The 16,878-nt window shown below is 44.8% G+C and overlaps 1 protein-coding gene across 8 annotated transcripts in view; it reads right to left on the reverse strand.

The window, feature by feature from the left end:
* Window positions 1-397: 397 nt before the first annotated feature.
* Window positions 398-16,878, reverse strand: part of magi1b (membrane associated guanylate kinase, WW and PDZ domain containing 1b) — a 108,944-nt gene continuing 92,463 nt past the window's right edge. For 6 of the 8 annotated variants that reach the window (XM_072382669.1, XM_072382672.1, XM_072382671.1 and 3 more), the window contains 9 exons: window positions 14,816-14,907; window positions 14,116-14,308; window positions 12,763-13,140; window positions 10,981-11,184; window positions 8,284-8,377; window positions 8,068-8,158; window positions 7,131-7,274; window positions 4,988-5,126; window positions 398-2,328 (listed from right to left, as the gene is read on the reverse strand). In XM_072382669.1, coding sequence (XP_072238770.1) covers window positions 1,157-2,328; window positions 4,988-5,126; window positions 7,131-7,274; window positions 8,068-8,158; window positions 8,284-8,377; window positions 10,981-11,184; window positions 12,763-13,140; window positions 14,116-14,308; window positions 14,816-14,907 — 2,507 coding nt within the window. In that variant the 3' untranslated portion in view covers window positions 398-1,156. Of the gene's footprint in view, window positions 2,329-3,236; window positions 3,317-4,987; window positions 5,127-7,130; window positions 7,275-8,067; window positions 8,159-8,283; window positions 8,378-10,980; window positions 11,185-12,762; window positions 13,141-14,115; window positions 14,309-14,815; window positions 14,908-16,878 lie in introns of all 8 variants that reach the window. The other 2 variants (XM_072382673.1, XM_072382670.1) reach the window with 2 other exon arrangements.

The raw sequence follows: 16,878 nt of genomic DNA on the forward strand, positions 1-16,878 counted from the left end.
GGGGGGGGGCAAGGAACACAGAGAGCCCCTCTCATACATCATCATCCACAAACTGCTGGAGGGGGGATAGGAAGGAGTGTGGAAGGCGATGGGTGAAAGACAGCACAGAAAAAGCAGAGATCAAAGTAAGCAGTGAGGAGGAGTGAATCAAATTTTTATGGCTGTCCTATCCAGGCTTTGATTCCGTGAAAGGATGAAAGTTTTTAAGCTTTGCATCTCTACAAAGGCTTTATTTTTCGTGCACTTTTGGGAGGACTTCAATAACGACGCTACCCGGTCTTGTGTTTACACAAATGATGAGAGCTCTGCACGGAGTGAGGGGGTCCGTGTTTTATCCAGCCACCCCACAGGAACTGCCTTGTCATGGCGCAGCCACAGAACAACAAGCTCACACGACTTCGTTTGTCGAATATATTATTTTATTTTAACATCATCGTCATAGTTCAACTTAATTTCCCCCTTCATTCATTTAAAATGATCACCTCTGAATGTACACATACTGCAAACTGTCAAAAATATACAAACAAATGCAGGTTTGTGCTATAGTCTGGTCAAATGTCTAAAAAACAGTGGCACTGGGAGGAGAGAGATAGAGAGAGTGAGAACAAAAGTGGAAGAGAGAGAGAGAGAAAGAACACTGAATCCGTTTAAGACATGCACAGCATCGTTGGGAGCACCGGCAGCGGTGGTCCAGGCGCGCAGTACTTCCACGGTATCCTCGTGGATAATCCATACATTTCATCGTCTGACTGTGGGGGCACAAAATGCCGGCCACATGTAGAAAAAAAGAAAAAAAGAAACAAAAACAAACCAAAAAAACGCTGCTTTTTAATGGAACTGTTAGGCACATCATTGTTTTTTCTGGTTTTATGTTTTCTGGAAAAGTCTGTAAATGCAGAATGCTTAAAGAAAAACAAAGACAAAAAAAAATACAGTTAAAAAAAAGGAATTTTTTTTTTCATTTTAGAGTCATTTTGGAATCACTGTCTTGTTAGTAATTCAACATTGTTACATATTCTGTGTGAGTGTGTTTCCGTGTTAAATGTGTGAGTACATGTACACAAGTTGGTGCATTCCTGTAGAACCGAGTGGTGATGGGAGTGAGGACTTGAGGTGCTGTGTGGATGTTTCTGATGATTGGCAGACAGCTGACCAATCAGATGCTCAGGTCTTTGGGATTGTCCTTGTAGGTCTTCTTAGGCTCGGGGAGCACGGGCTTGGATGACTGAATGGTGTTGGTCTTGAGCGTGCTGTAGTATTCTCTCACTTTAGACGCTACGAACATGTCATCATCTTCTTCATCCTCCGAGTCGTCCCTCCTGAAGCTTCTAATCGGGGAGATGTCTCGGCCCAGGCTACGGGCGCGATACTGAGGTTCAGGGGTGCTACCGCGGCTGGCATAACGCCCCTCCCTCTCCATCATCTCGGGTGAACGCCCCCTCAGCAGCGAGCTGTACCTCTGGTAGGCTGAATCAGAGTCTGGAGTGCGGACTCTGGGCAGGTTGGCATCTCTCCGGCCCCGGGTTGCCATGTCCCTCAGTAGGCTGTCCCCCTTATAAGCCCTCTCCATGGAGGAGGCCCTCATCAGCAGGCTATCCTCCCCATACAGGCGATCCTTACTTCGCAGTAGTGGAAGTGTGGCTTCCCTGTTCAGGCGGTCCAGGGCTGGCGACTCTCGCAGGATGCTGTCCTCAAAAGGGAGGCTGGGTTCAGGAGACTTCAATACGGCCTCATTTCCATTGGGCTTCTCATTGCTGCGGATCGGTCTCTCAGGAGAGGCATACCGGTAGGGGTCTGAGGAGTGGGGACGGCGTCTTGTGGGAGAGTGATGCCGAGAGCGGTAGGGGGACCTCTGACGGTGAGGAGAGCGGCGAGGAGAGCGATGAGGAGAGCGGTGACGGCGGTACCTTTCAGGAGAGCGCTCACGGTTGCGCCCCCTGTTGCGGCTATCCAAGGTGTTTTCTGCACTGCGCGACCGGCTGTTTCCCTTATTAGGCGAACGGTGGCGGCTGTGGTGGCGATGGCCATCACTTTTCTTGTCATCCTTCTTCTTTACTTGCTTGGGCGCACTCTTCCCCTTGGACTTCTTCCCCTTGTGTCTTCCTGTGCTGGTTTTGTTGGGGGAGTTGTGGCGGTGGTTGGAACGGTGGTGCTTGCCAGTGCCATGGGTGCGACGGCTTGGCTCCGTCTTGCTCCGGGATGATTGTTTGGGTTCTGGTGGGTAGCTGGACTCGGATGGCGCACTGGTTGGGGGCAGGGTGCTCACTTCCGCAGAGTTTTGTACCCCTGCGGCTGAGTCGACAGCGCTGCTGTTGTTGGGGCTGCCGTCTGCAACATAGAGGGACATACAGACGAGGGTAGAGGGATCAAACATGCATCTAGACTCTAAAAGCTTCAGTCGGCTTTTACATTAATCATGCTGACTCACTCAGACATGAAGCTGAGAACGTTTCCAATGGAAGCCAGTCTGATGTTAATCAAATGTTAGATGGCACAGCAGCATCCAATGGCAACATTGTAGCTCACAGAGTAAAAGGCAGTGACAAAGTTGTGAAGCAGCCATTGCATTGAGACTTGTTACCCAAAACAAACCTGTTCCCTGGTGAACCTGGAGTCATCTCTCTGAAGCAGAATGGGACTTGGCTCTTCAGGTGGTTGGACTGGAGGCTGGTTACAGTCAGTACTAATGTGCTGCATAATAATGACGCTGCTTCATTGAATTGATTAGCCATGCTTTTTCATGCTGACGCGATGCCTCAGATACTTGTAAATCTTTAAAGCTAATCAAATGCTTAAGATGATGCTGTTAATGCGCTGCAGTGACAACTTGTGAAAAATAAACATTCTTAAGTCGTGCATCTGCTCAAATTCACAACTTAATGATTTTTTTCTTTCTAGAAGCCATCACGATGCTTTATGACACGATTAAGACCTGTACGCCTTAAGGCCACAAACTAAAGACTAGCAGTAACAATTCTATTCTATTCTAGTGAGCATTTCTAAACTGAGCAACAAACCGACTCTGCTTTTCATCTTGGGACTTTTAACCAACCCAGTATCCAGGAGAAGAGCTACGGCAGCGGTGACACCGGCAAAGCATTTGGGTGAATGGATTTGTATGCATGGAGTAGAGCACAGGCATGAGTGAGGTGAGGCCACACCGCACACACCAGGATGAAGAAAGACTGAGAGACAGAGAAGGACAGGCAGCCAGACGACAGAAGACAGTTACAAACCGTGGTCTGATTTTGGAGGACAGAGACCTCCCCCATCTTGTCATTTCTCATACATGTAGTGAGATGGGGAGCGGCCATCCCTGAAGGAAGACAAGTGCCCAGCGCAATACAGAGAGAAGGGAGCATACACACAAACAGAAAAAAAGAGAAGAGCACAGTAGTTTAGATTGCTTGGAACCAGCTTGAAGGAATAGAAAAAGGGCGAATTATTGTCTGCGTTGATTCTTAAATGAAAAAAAGTGTTTATTTGATCATTGAGTCATTCAGAGTGAACAGACAGTCCAGGAAGTCACCCAAACCCTTCAGTGGAAACCATCAGTTACAGAGAAAAGTCCTGGAAACAAGCGTGCGCACACACACACACACACACACACACGCACACACAGACACACACCTGGACAAGTGAACACAGAAGCAGCAGAAAACAAAAAACCCAAAGACAGTGAGGCTGGTACGCTCACAACAGCAAAACGGAGCAGTTTTACATTGCTGACAGAAATCAAAAGAAAACACCGGCATGACTGTAAAAAAAAAAGGCTGCGCCAACTAAAACGTACAAACAATGATTCCAAAATATACAAGTTCACATGATGTCATATTGGTGCAGGTTCAGACAGACTTAGTGGAAATAAAAAGTTACACCGATTCTCAATACAGGCAAATATATCTCCACTCGGGGGGGAAAAAAAGCAACAATAAGAAAAAGAAACATTTGTGGCTCATGACTATCAATCAATACTCGTTAATACAATGATAAAAAAAAAATGTTCCATAAATATTATGGAAGATAGACAACAGAAGGGGCGAAAACTTCAAATGAACATTTTTGACAAGTTCATGCAGCAATAGACTTTTTATCCATTAATATGTGGCTTTGATTCATGGCTCTGTACACTGAAAAAAAATACTTGTAAAAATGCCTCTATTCATTTCATCACTGTACAAAATGTTTATATAAGTAGCACGACTCACTTTCTTTTTGAATGGGGGAAGTGTGGAGTTCCTATCTTCACAGCTTTTCAATGACATTAACAGTGGGTAAAAAAAAAAAAAAAAAAAAAAAAACCCTCAATCCATGGATTAATGAATAATGTCTAACAAAGCATAGTGAGACCTTTCTCTTGATAATCGCTTTCCTTCCCAATACAGTTCTCACTTAAAACCTTTAAGAGTTCAGTAGCTTACATTCACCTTCAATAAATATTATAAATATGTTTGTGTCACATCATAGCAAAAGCTGTGAGAGGCCCCATCTTTAATCACAGGGATGCAATGGATCAAGTTTTCACTTTGTCTTAATGCTGAGTTGGTGTTAAATGAGGAAGTGGAGTCATCAGTTACACTTCTTACTGCTCTGGTCATTTTAATCCTGTAAACAGTTTCTTCTTTAATGTTGCACTGAAATTAGACCCACCACCATTCTGTTAAGTCCCAGCGCAGTGCTTCTGCTCAGTGGTCAGAAGGTGAAAAGTGACAGTGGGATGACAAGGAAACAGCGCGGGTAACAGCAGAGGGGGCGACAGCACCCACAGGAGCCACCAAAGCCCAGGAGTGACCACCACCATAAAGAGACCTCAAAGCCAAGCAACGCCCCCTTTTCCCCTTCCTGGTCCATTTATGCCAGGAATAGATCAGGGGTCCTGGGAGTGAGATTTAGTTCTTTCCCCTTCAACCCACCACCGTCCACTGGGCGCCCCTGGCTCAGGGTGTGAAGATGGGTGAGAAGGGAATGTTTTCGTAGATTGACCCACCATATTCAGGCACAGAGCCGTCACCCCTCTTGAGCACCAGATGGACACGTCTGCCTCCATTCTTGATGAGCTCGATGGCTCGTGCATGCTTCATGCCCTTGGTGCTCTCGCCGTTGATCTCCAAGATTTCATCTCCGACCTGGGGTAAGGAGGAGGATCAGGATGGGAAGGAAGAGAGAAAGGAAGCACAAGGTGGGAGGCAGAAAGTTACAAGTTAGACAGGTGTGACAGGTGAAGATAGAAGGGAGAAGATGGAAATCAGAGGGGAAAAGGAGAGGAGACAGCAGAGCAAAACAAACGACAGTGGGTGAAAAAAAAAACACACCAGAGGAAAGACAAGAGGCACGGAAGTTCAAAGGGACACAATGACAGAAGAGGAGAAGGGAAGGGTGGACAGGTAGACGAAAAGTTACATATCAGATCTACTGAGTGATAAACTGCACTGAAGTAGATTGTTTTCTATATCAACAGTTTACAGAGAGAACAAATCACAAAGCGGTAACTGGGATGCTGGGAGAGAAAGATGAGAGGGAGAAAGATGTGGGGGGGGAAACAGGAACCAGAAGAAACACTTTTGGATTCTTTGAAACCACTCCTCAGGTTATCCGTCAGTGCTGTCTGCACCAAGGGAATACTTCTCTGGCAGAATGTGAATCTCCCTGACACTTCTTTATGCCTCGCAGAGCAGCTGCTATTAATAACTCTGCTAACAAGGTGCACAGACACAAACTGCTGCATTCGTATATGCATGTACAAAAGTGGTAATGAATGCTCACCCACGTCCATGAACTCCTTAACTAAAGCACAGAAAAATAAGCAGGAATCCAACATTCACACTGTATCTACCAACGGGTTCCCTGCAAGTCTCCCAATAATCCCCGTAAATTGTATATTTAATCACAGAACTCTGGGGGAAGGCCTACCGACTTTGTGCGACTAATCATATTAAAAGGTTAAATATTTCAGTTTAATAACAGCTTCTGTTGCATGTATGAATTCCAGCTTACAAGCTCTTATTGAAATGTGCATTAATTAGAGAGTGTCAACTCTTTCAGGGGCTTTGCTCCATGACTCTACAGTGTTTGCATGGTTTGACATCGCACTCATGCAGTGAATCATGATGCGACTGAGCCAGTAGGTGACTGTGTCAATGCTCATGGAAGCAGAACTCATAATAATTGGGACTAGATTATGCATGGGCACTTTTAATGATAGATAATATTATTCTGATGACGTTGGTCGGTGAGGCAGTAATGAGCTTGTCAGAGCAGTTTAAGACGGTACTTGAAAGTGAGGAAATAGGTTGTTTTCAGTGTCTAACTAACATAAGTTGTCTTATGCTCCTAAAGAGTGCAATATCATAAAAAAACAACCCAAAAACATGTCATCTCTAACAAGAATGATTTTCTTCTTTACCCAAGGTTTCTTTAGAACTCTTTAGAAGCTATGGGAGCAAAAGCTGAGAGGATGAACACAGAGGGATCTGCCCATCGTGGCCTCCTGCTGTGTTTCCAATAACTACAGGCTGACATGTTATTTTGTTATTTTATGGTGTGTTATTCATTTAGGAGACATTCCGATGAAAATAGAATAGGATTCATCACTGATGCATATCTGAAAACAAACTTTTTTGAACAATTGAAGTCTCTTTGAGACTGAGATCTGATTTTCAGGATACACAAGACGACATGAATGTCAATTACTCATATTTTGGTACAACACTAAAGAGACACCCCCATGATCGGTTATCGCCCTTTTATATAGCTGTGAGACATGCGAGAGGCTCAGTACAGCTGAAGCTGGGTTATCCTCATTTTCTGTCTTTAACTGTGTGGCTCACACCCTAAAAAGGCCGTGTCCTACGTGTTCCACACCACAACTCAACATTACATTTGCAAATCCGGCTTCCTCTCATAAATTCATAGGGGTTTCTATGTATGGGCGCCAACACGAGGCATTACTCAAAAAAGGACTTGTAGAGGACGATTGTATTTACAGGCCGAGTAAAAGAGGCCCCTCTTAGGTCTTATCAGCGGAATAAATCTAGTCCCAGAGACAACAAATTCCATGCCAGCTTCCGTGCCTTTAAATGTTCGATGATATGCGATAATGAAATGGTGCTTTTGCCATTTTGTGTCCATACCCTCATCTTTCCATTGCGCACAGCTGCTCCGTCCTCAGCCAGCCTCAGCACGTACAGGTCCATGTTGTACTCTCTGCCTCCTCGCAGGCTGAAGCCAAAGCCTTTGTTATCTCGCTCCAAGTCCACTGAATAGAACTCAGCATCCTGATAGAGGCAGACACACACGGGCATGAGGAGGGTAAGGGACAGACAAATGCCTGTTAGCATCAAGGTCATTTTTGTAATTCAGTTTTCATATGCGTGCGTGTGTGTGTGTGTGTGTGTGTGTGTGTGTGTGTGTGTGTGTGTGTGTGTGTGTGCGCACTCTCTGAAGTGGTATCCTGTTTCAGGGGTATAGGACAAATGCCACCTCAAGGAAAGTCACACCCATTTACTACTTGTGCCAGACTCTCTCCTCGTGTGTGTATGTGTGTGTGCATATGCTCAGGTGTAAGGATGCTGAATTATTGATGCCTTGGTCTCCAGATGATAGAAAGAGACGGACTAGGCTCCACAAGGACACACACACATTCTCTGCAGCTCCTGTCTTCACGCTCTCCTAATCTCCTCTGCTGAGGAATCAATGCTATCTGGCAGAGCCATCTCCACAACAACAGATTAATTCAGTGGTGAGCACTATGGACTGAGGGGCTACTGTGAAAGCAAACAGGCTTTCCTTAGTGCACTGCCTCAGATAACACCAGCAGGTGGTTGTAAAGAGATAAATAAATAAATAAAAATACACATTGTGTGTCCTTGGAAGGCTGGGTAGGTGGATTGGTAGATGCATGGAGGGACAGGGAAGGAACGGGTGTTTGGACCATCAAACAGCTGAGAGGGAGGTTTAAAAAGACAATGGGATATGTGTAGAAACAGTACTGAGTGCTGGAGTGTTGGATGGCGACATGAAAGGAAATGGATGGATGGATGGACAGGTGGACGGAGTGCCCTTCATTACCTGAGGTGAAGCTTGCTGAGTTGGTGGCTGGGGAGGCGGAGCTTGTGGGGCTTTAAAATCAAAAGATTCTTGTTTTGGTTTGGTGTTGGTTCTGAAACAAAAGACAAAAACATGAGCCTGACATTGAACGTATTCAATAACCAACACAAACCCCTCTACATTCTAAAGACTTTTCACTATAGTCCGTATGATCTGTGCATTCAGTTTCCCGCTCACCTGGCCTCAGGTGCAGCCTGTTGCTGAGGCGTGTGAGTGGTGGTTATAGTGGCAATCTTCTCTGCATTTGTCAACAAAGATGCATTTGATGACTCTGAGGAGGGTGGGACAAAAGAAAAAAACAAATTCAGCAAAAAACACTTGAATGTAAAAAAAAAAGAAATAATAAAAAAAAGAAAAAAAAGGTGTTCGATCAAACTGGCTGAAAAAGAACGACATAAAAACTTCTTTTAAAGACATATTCTATCTTTCAGACTGTTCGTGAGCCTATTTCTGCGTTCTGCATACAGGAATACAACTGAATTAATTCTAATTTGCATGATAGAGGTCTCTCAGGTGTTCGGCTGTGTGATGGAATTAAATCTATTTTTCACACAGGAAACATTTTCTCCTTCCACACTTTGTACTCTGGTAATGATTGAGCAGATGCAGCTGCAAAGATTCGCTGACCCCCAGGGACCCATTCTGGCCCTTCCACCAGCCTCTGGACATCCTCAAACAGTCAGTCATTAAGAAACCTTTCTTCACCTTAACAACATGATTGTTCTTGGCTGCCGTGCACCCAGTAATTAAATAACAGCTCGTCTATCCACAAGTCAGATACTTGCCATGTCTCTCCCGGTCAGGTCCCCTCTTACCTATTCATATCCTTCACCTCCATTGCTCCCAATGGAACCTTTAGGCTTAATCCTTCAGTTATCCGTTAAGGTATAAGGACCACAAATCAAGTTGGAGTGTGGGCGAAATAACCTTCCATTTATGCCTGAATGTCTCAGCTTTGTCTTCAGCACACACAGTTATCCCATAAAGACTCGTAGCACCCCTCCACATGCTCATCTGCATAACCAGCTTCCTCAGTTCTGCTGCCTCTCTTCATTTATCCCTCCTCTGTCAATCAGTCACTTTTTCCATTCAGCCTTCACCCCACTCTCTCTTTTATCTCCCCTTGCTTATAAACGCGCACAGAGAAAGCCCCGAGTTACATCTATAATTTGTCTCTGACCCTGGCAATATGCCCTCCAGACCCGAGAGGACAGGCTAAGGGAGGAGAAGAGGAACAATCAAAATGACAATCTCAAAAGGAGAAAAAAAGAAAAAAGAAGATGGAACCAGGTTGAATGAAAACAAGAAAGATGAGGTCTGCGCCGAGCAATATCTAATATACAATCTGTGATAAAAAATAAATAGAAAAAGACGGGATTTCACCTCATGTCTGTCTCCTTTCTTACACCATGGGAGATAATGAGGCGTGGATAGCCTGCGCCTCGGCTACACGCTGTAGAGACTGCAGCTTTGATGAAGGCATTAGCCACTTTACATGCTTTAGAGTGCAAGAGCAGGAAGACTCTCATGCCAATTTCCATTGTCACCGCAGAAGTTTGAAGCACCACTCACTGCAAAACTCCATCTGTGCGCCCACACAGAGGAAAGGTGAGCGGGCGTGACTTCAGCTTGAAGAAGCTTGTGCTGCGGTATTTATTCACATCAAACACTTTAGACACGTCTGATTCACAACCACTTGTGAATAGAAGCCGAGAGAACAGTCGCATAGAAACATACTTGGAGAAAGATGAGGTAGAATCTTTCAGTATCACTCTCTGTCTTTGTGTCAGACGGTTTGACCCCTGAACACAACCCCGGACGTTCCTATAAAGCACATCCATCCGCCTCGCTCTGTGCGTCTTGTTGCAAGAGCGATTAGGCTCACTCACGCTCTGGATGAACAGAAAAACAACAACAACAAAAAAACTCATCCAGGAGAAACAAGCTGGAGAGCAAAGAGTGGTGGAACTTCTGCCCGTTACGCAGGTTGACAGGGAGCATCGCCTTCCTCACACAAAAACACTCAATTAAAATCCGCATTTGTGAAGCACGCCGGAGTGATCTGTCAGCACAAAAACACGAGCGCTCTCAGCAGCACAGTTCCACATGTGATGCGTACAAAGCTTCCTTAAAACCACTGACAGATAAGACAAGCCCGCATACACAGAGAAGTTCTGCACTCCGCGTCTCTCCCTTTCACACACACACACACACGCACACTGACGGCGTGTTCTTCAGCGCAGGCGTGCTGAAGGCAGAAATGGAACGACTGGGAAAGTTCCCAAATATTCCCATAGAAGCAGTTCTTTCAACACTGCGGGGGTGTTCCACTCACTTTGAAAACAAGGGAAGGAAAGTTTTTAATACAACTCTAGAGCCATACATTTGAACTACGCAGATTAGGAAGTATAACTCAGGCAGCTCACCGTGCTGCTGTTTGACCTCCATCAATGTGCCAGAAAGCAAAGCCAATTCTGCACGGTTATTTGGTTCGTCTTAATGGGTCTTTGCATGAATTCTTTGCAAGGACCTTAAAGGAGTAATGCCCTGTTGGTCAGGGCTATTTGGCATCTGCTGTGAAATACATCCCACACTAAAAGTCATACAGACCCTGTTCACACCATGACTTTGGCTTTCAGGGTGGTATAACTGCCTGCTTTTCCAGACTAACTAAGTGCTGACAACCATCTACTATTCACTATGTGCAAGTAATACACAAACAGGTTAAGTACCTTACGCAACCCAACAACTCACAAACTAAACTATACCTTCAAAAGCAGTTTAATACAAGAAAGGGGAGTTTTATACAAATAAAACCACTGATAATGAAGACAATTAAGTTGGAAAGTGTTTCAGCTGCCATTCTCTACTCACCATCTCCAGGAATGATGCGTAGAGTGACGGTGTTCCCGGCCTCCTTGATGAGGTTGACGATGTCAGAGTGGGACTTATTGGTGATGGAGCATCCATTAACAGCCAGGATGCGGTCGCCGACCTTCAACTTCCCACAGCGGTCCGCTGGGCTCCCCTCAATAATGCGCCCTATTTTGTGAGGCATGGCCACACATGCATTTCCAGCTTTGGTCACCAATGACATGTTGGGATGCACGATTCAGTGTGTGCGAGTGCGTGTTTTGGGTTGTGAGGGATTGTGGTTGGAAAGACAGAGGAAAGATGGGAAAAGGAGCAGAAAAGAGGATCAACAGGGTTAATTCACCAGCAGCCAACAGCCAGCCAAGCCAAAGTCACTGAGAGAAGAAGAGTGGATCAAGATATGGCAGGATATATGCAAGCGTCAGCAAAGAGAGGCAGAATTCAAATGTTCTCTGCAAAGAAATCAGAGTCCACCATACTGCAGTTATCAGTATTTTTCCTGTGAATCCCTTTTTCCTCCATATTCAAGTGTATTCCTGCATCCCCTCCATTTGCTTAAAGCTGCTCCAGCACCACCATAATATCAAGGTATCAAATCTTGGCTCAAAAAGTGAGCGGAGTAACAACTTTGCATCGCTACATCTCAGATACCTTCACTGTCATCAGAGCTGACCTCTGACCTTCTAACCCTCTGTACCTCTGTCTGCAGATGTGCACAGTCAATCTCTCCATCCTCTACTTTTCATTATCATTCATTCAACTTGTGCGCCGTCTGCTAACCCCAAATCCCCCTGTTTAACTGATTTTAGCCACTTTAGGCTGTGAAGTGCAGAGTGAAAGAGAAATAAATATTTAAAGTGGATTTCACACTGCCAGCTTGTGCTTTCCTCTGTTTGTGGCCCATGAAAAGGAGCCACCCTGTGACTCTGAGCGATTTCAGACCTTTTTAGTCAATCCAACCTAACTGAGCCAAGAGCACAGAGAACAGTGCAATGTCATAGTAGGACAGACAGAAGCAGTGGGGCAAAGACTGCATAGAAAACACACTGCTGATCTGTGGAAAATTCATTCTGAAAATTTACAGAGACAATTTGACTTCTAAAACAGTTCCAACTGTATGGTGGGAACGTCCAATATCATAATGTGTAATAACAGCTAAGTAATGCAAAATGAACTGAAAACAGACAAAGTGATTTTGTGTGAATCTCTGTGATGCTGTGTGTTTAAAAAAATATCATTCACACTGATTATTTCTGTCATTTATCCAGCACCGCAGCACTGCATTCTCATTAAGTTGTCATTAGGCTTTTAGTGCCAACTGACTCGACTGAAGCCATTTAAGTTGAGCTGAATAAAACAAACGCCTTACGTAAGGCCCACTTCGCTTGTGATCAATTATGAAAGCCTTGTGGAAGCGTAGCAGCAGCTGCAGGGGAAGAAAGGGTTTCACTTTCTTGGTTTGACAAGCTAGAGTGAATATGAGAAAGAAGAAGTACTTCTTTGAAGGCTGTTGATATTGAACAGGCAGGACTGTAAATAGCCAAAATCTGTGCTAGATGTCAGGCTATTTAGTGCTCAGTGGTTTTTTATATATGACACAAAGAAATCCCACAAAGAAGAAAAAAGATTAAAGAACCCAGAAATGAGGAAAAAGTCGGTGTGTGTGTTTCAGGTTTTGCTGAGTAGAACTGATAATAATTACATGTGCCATCAAGAGCAATGTACCTGAAGATATTTTAGAACTTAAAAGCACTCCATCAAAAAGACTGAAGCTTCTCTTACCGAAAGTGGTGCCCGCTTCAGGCCGTGACACTGACGAGACAATGACAAAACCGAATCCTTCGTTCTCGCCACGGCGAATCTCTACGTCATACGGCTGCAAAGTAGAGGAGGTGGCGATTGAGGTGGAGTTGGGGGGCTGAGAGGACGTGGTGGGAGCTGCAGCGGTGACCACAGCATTCCCACTAACCCCCATCCCGGGCCCTCCTCCGCCGCCGCTGCCAATGCCGGAGGTGGAGCCACTACCGGAGCTGACGGTGTTGAGGGAATTCTGGCTGCCCTGCAGGGTGCGTTTCCCGATGTCCTCGGTCAGGCTGGGCGCCTGCGTGCTGCTGTGGTGTGAGGAGGCTGGTGATGGAGGCACATCTCCCTCTGCTTTAACTAGAAATGGCAAAATAGGATAAACTGAGAAAGTAGCCGATATAAATTGGAGGGTTAAAAAGGAAATGGAAGCAACAAATGAGCAAGATTTACAGAAGAAATACAGAGTGCAAATCTGCTAACGGAGAGAACGAATGAATAAGGGAACACCAAAATATCAAAGGGGAAATTAAGACGAGCGGATAAAAATTAGGCCAGTCGCTGGTGTATAAGAGACAATGATGTTGAAATGATGACTCATAAAAAAAAATCAAACAAAAAGACGACCAAATGTTGTATCATCTGTACAATCTGAGAATAAAAAAAACTAACATTTTACCTCCTTTTACACCTAGTTTATTTTGTGCCTGTTACACAGCTTAGGAAGACAGGCCTCTACAACAATCTCCTCTGTGATCTATTATGAACAAAAGATGAACTGAAGACACGGCCTGTCTGCTCTATCTGGACATTTCATTCCCCAATTCATTTCCTGTACAGCTGTGCAACAAGGGCGCCTCACACTCTACGCTCTGAGGCACATGGGGAACAGCAATGCATTAACGTCAGGCTGCCATCACTGGGCAGAAGGTTGACCACCCTCTCCATCATGTTTATGGGCCTTTCTTTATCGCCTGCTGAGGAGCAGAGCAGAGCGGAGCTGAGATGAGATGAGCGGTGGGAAGGCAGTGAGGGGGCGTAGGTGTTTGCTTAAGGTAGCGGCTGACCGCTTCCACAGCCAGACTGATAAAGAGGAAGGAGCGGGCAATGCTTGCCTGTAGCCCCTGGACTCCTTTTGGAACTGTGGCTAATATAAACATGGCTATAAATGGATGTCTTGGTGATCTACAATGTATTTCAGCAGTTGAAGACTGCTGTACTGTAGCATCTGAGGCTGTACAGACATCATACAATCACAGACAACTGAAGAAATGAGTTAAAGGGAAGTACATCTGACAGAACACCCAGCAAAGTCTTTACCAGCTTGCTTCTTACCTGCGTAGTTGGTTTTGCGTCGCACAGTGAGGTTCACGTGACCTTGTTTAGCAGCCTGCTGCATCAGTTGCACCACCAGTTGGTGAGACTTGCCCACCACAGCTGTGCCATCCACACATATCAGCTCATCGCCGGATCGCAGGCGTCCATCCTCATCTGCAGCGCCGTACTTCACTATGTGGCCGATGTAGATCTGAAACGCATGCAAAGCAGCGGGCTGAAACTTCCGCAAGTAGACATCACAGCAAGCTTCACGGCAACATCTTTAAACATCTCTCTGCTGTGCAGCTTGGATAGCAGTTAGCAACCACGATCTGAAGCAAATCATCCTTTTCTTCAAGTGAGGGGGGGGGGGCAGTGCAGACCAGCGAGCACCAACACACAGTAACTCTGTCTCTTTAACGAAGACAAAAAGAAAAAGATGGTGTGTTTGTATGACATGCTCTTAGTTAGATCAAAGAGAAACTATGAAACTGTCCAAAACACAAAGTCAGAACTACACAAAGGGGGAAAGATGAGCACAAAAACTGTATAAAGGCTCTCACAAGTGCTGCAAATATAGCCCCCCTGTCATCACTCAAGTTACTGGATCTTGTCAATTCTAGTTGACAGATTTCAGCCAAATATATTGTGAAAAATCTGGTAAACTGAAAAACAAACTGGAGAAGTTTCAGCTGTGAAGAAAGTTTGAGAGACTCACAGGTTCTCCAGGCTCGTTTCCTCCAAGGATCCTGAAGCCAAACCCCGTGTCCTTCCTCCACAGGAAAATGTCTTGCTCCTGGAAGTCTGGAACTGCGTAATCAACAAACCACCATCAACAATTCTGCATAACAACAGCCATCCTGGGGGAAATTCCCTGTGCCTGCACCAGTGCAGGAACAACCCCAGCTGGTAGGTATTTTGCTATATTCTTTAAGTCAAGTTTCCTGCAGACAACACAGTGAGAATAACAGATCCATCTACCGTTCTCAGGGAGTAAAACAATCAGCTTTCTCATGTCAAAATCTAAATAAACATACTCTTAAACTGTTCTGAGCTTCGTCATCAAAGTACAGTATTAAGCAGCACAGAGAAAGAACAAACGAGCGATCAATCAGCAACATAACAATGGCTCTATTTTTGGGTTTGGAGTCAAAGCACAAAGTGTAAAAAGGTCAAACAGGCTTCAACATAATTAGAAACAATCTGGCTAAAAGCTCTTCTCTGATGCCTGAAATAGTAAGCCTTTTGTTGTAGTTTTCATTTATTTTTTTCAATATTTACTGTGACATTCGCACTTGGTGGACAAGTTAAAATGGACCGTATGATTTCTTTAAATACGACGTGCAGTTCATTCATTTCCACTCCCGCCTATGCTGTGGCGCTTTTCTCAGCTGACAGAGGCCCTAATGCATGGTCCCATGGCTGCTACACTCTGACCCCCAACAGACAGAACCCAGTTTGTGTGTCAGCTAGTTACTAGAAATGTGCGAAGCATTGCATTAAAGAGGCATTGCACTGCGGCAGCTGACAGCTCGTAGGTTGGTAGTTCAAAGATGGGACATCCAAGTATTGCTGTGTACATGAGCTTCTTTGCTATTGAAACTGCATCCATTAGGATTTACCCTTTTTTGTTTAAATCTTCAGTGCTAAAAAAAAAGGATAAAATAAAGTTTTGAATACATTTCTAACAGTTCTCCCTTCTGAGGAAAAGCTCCGGTATTGTGATGGAATCTGAATGCATGATTTCAAATGCATTTTTCTGATTTTGCACAGAGCTGGTTTGACTTAAAGAAACAGGAACCACAGCGGCTCGTTTTAGAAACTGAATTGAGGCCAGGATAAGACAAATAGGAACGGTGTCTGGAACTGGGCGTCACTTCAGTTATTCTAGTACTTCCCACAACACGGACAAAAAGTTGATGCGTGCACATGGATTCGTACGGTCACAGCTGTGCTGTACTCGCTGACATACATGCACCTCTGAGCAAACTCTCAGGCAGATTTCCTCTCTCTTCGGCCCAGGCGGAAGTGCCAAGACTGCTGAAGCCACAAAGAGGCTGCAGTGTGGCAGACGGCAGAAGAAGCCTGTTTCCAATCTGCTCCTTCAGTCAACAGTTAAAGTCCCTGCAGAGCACAGCCATCTCTTCCAATCTATCACAATGTTCCTATGGAGGAACGGAACGAGGAAGAGTCACTCACAGGAGTCACCTGCACACCCTGCCCGATACATAGATCCATAAATGATCATACAGGGTGATGAGTGGATCAATATTTTTTAAAAAACACACGCAGAGCTACAAGTGACTACTGAAAGTGAAGAATGTGGATGGTTCAAACAGAGAGGAAATTAGTCTGGGAACAGGTTCAATTCCAGCAATAACTCAGAATATTTCTGTCCTCAGTATTATTTCTGCAAATGGAAATCATTCACCCCATGGTGTGCTGAAAGACCTTGATCTTAGCACAGCTCGTCATTACAGTGAGGGTTGGACAGAGAATGTGCTCTGCCGACTCCTTTGGGGAGCCGAGTGAAGGATTTTTGGACGAGAGCTCAGTGCGGTGCATGCATGTTTTTTATTTCCCTTTTAGAACAAACACTGCTCTCTTCTTCATGGGCCTCTAAATAATAATTAAAAAAAGGTCCTAGACAATGTTGCAAGGGAAACTGATTACAATATTTGGAATTTATGAATACTTGCAGAATACTGTTTGAGTCCAACTCTCTTTTTCTCTCATTTTAAACTTGACAGAGGATGCGACAGTTATTCTCATTAATTGGAG

Source organism: Leuresthes tenuis, unplaced genomic scaffold (assembly GCF_036924035.1).
Source record: "Leuresthes tenuis unplaced genomic scaffold, fLeuTen1.0.hap1 SCAF_3, whole genome shotgun sequence".
NCBI classification, from domain to species: domain Eukaryota; kingdom Metazoa; phylum Chordata; class Actinopteri; order Atheriniformes; family Atherinopsidae; genus Leuresthes; species Leuresthes tenuis.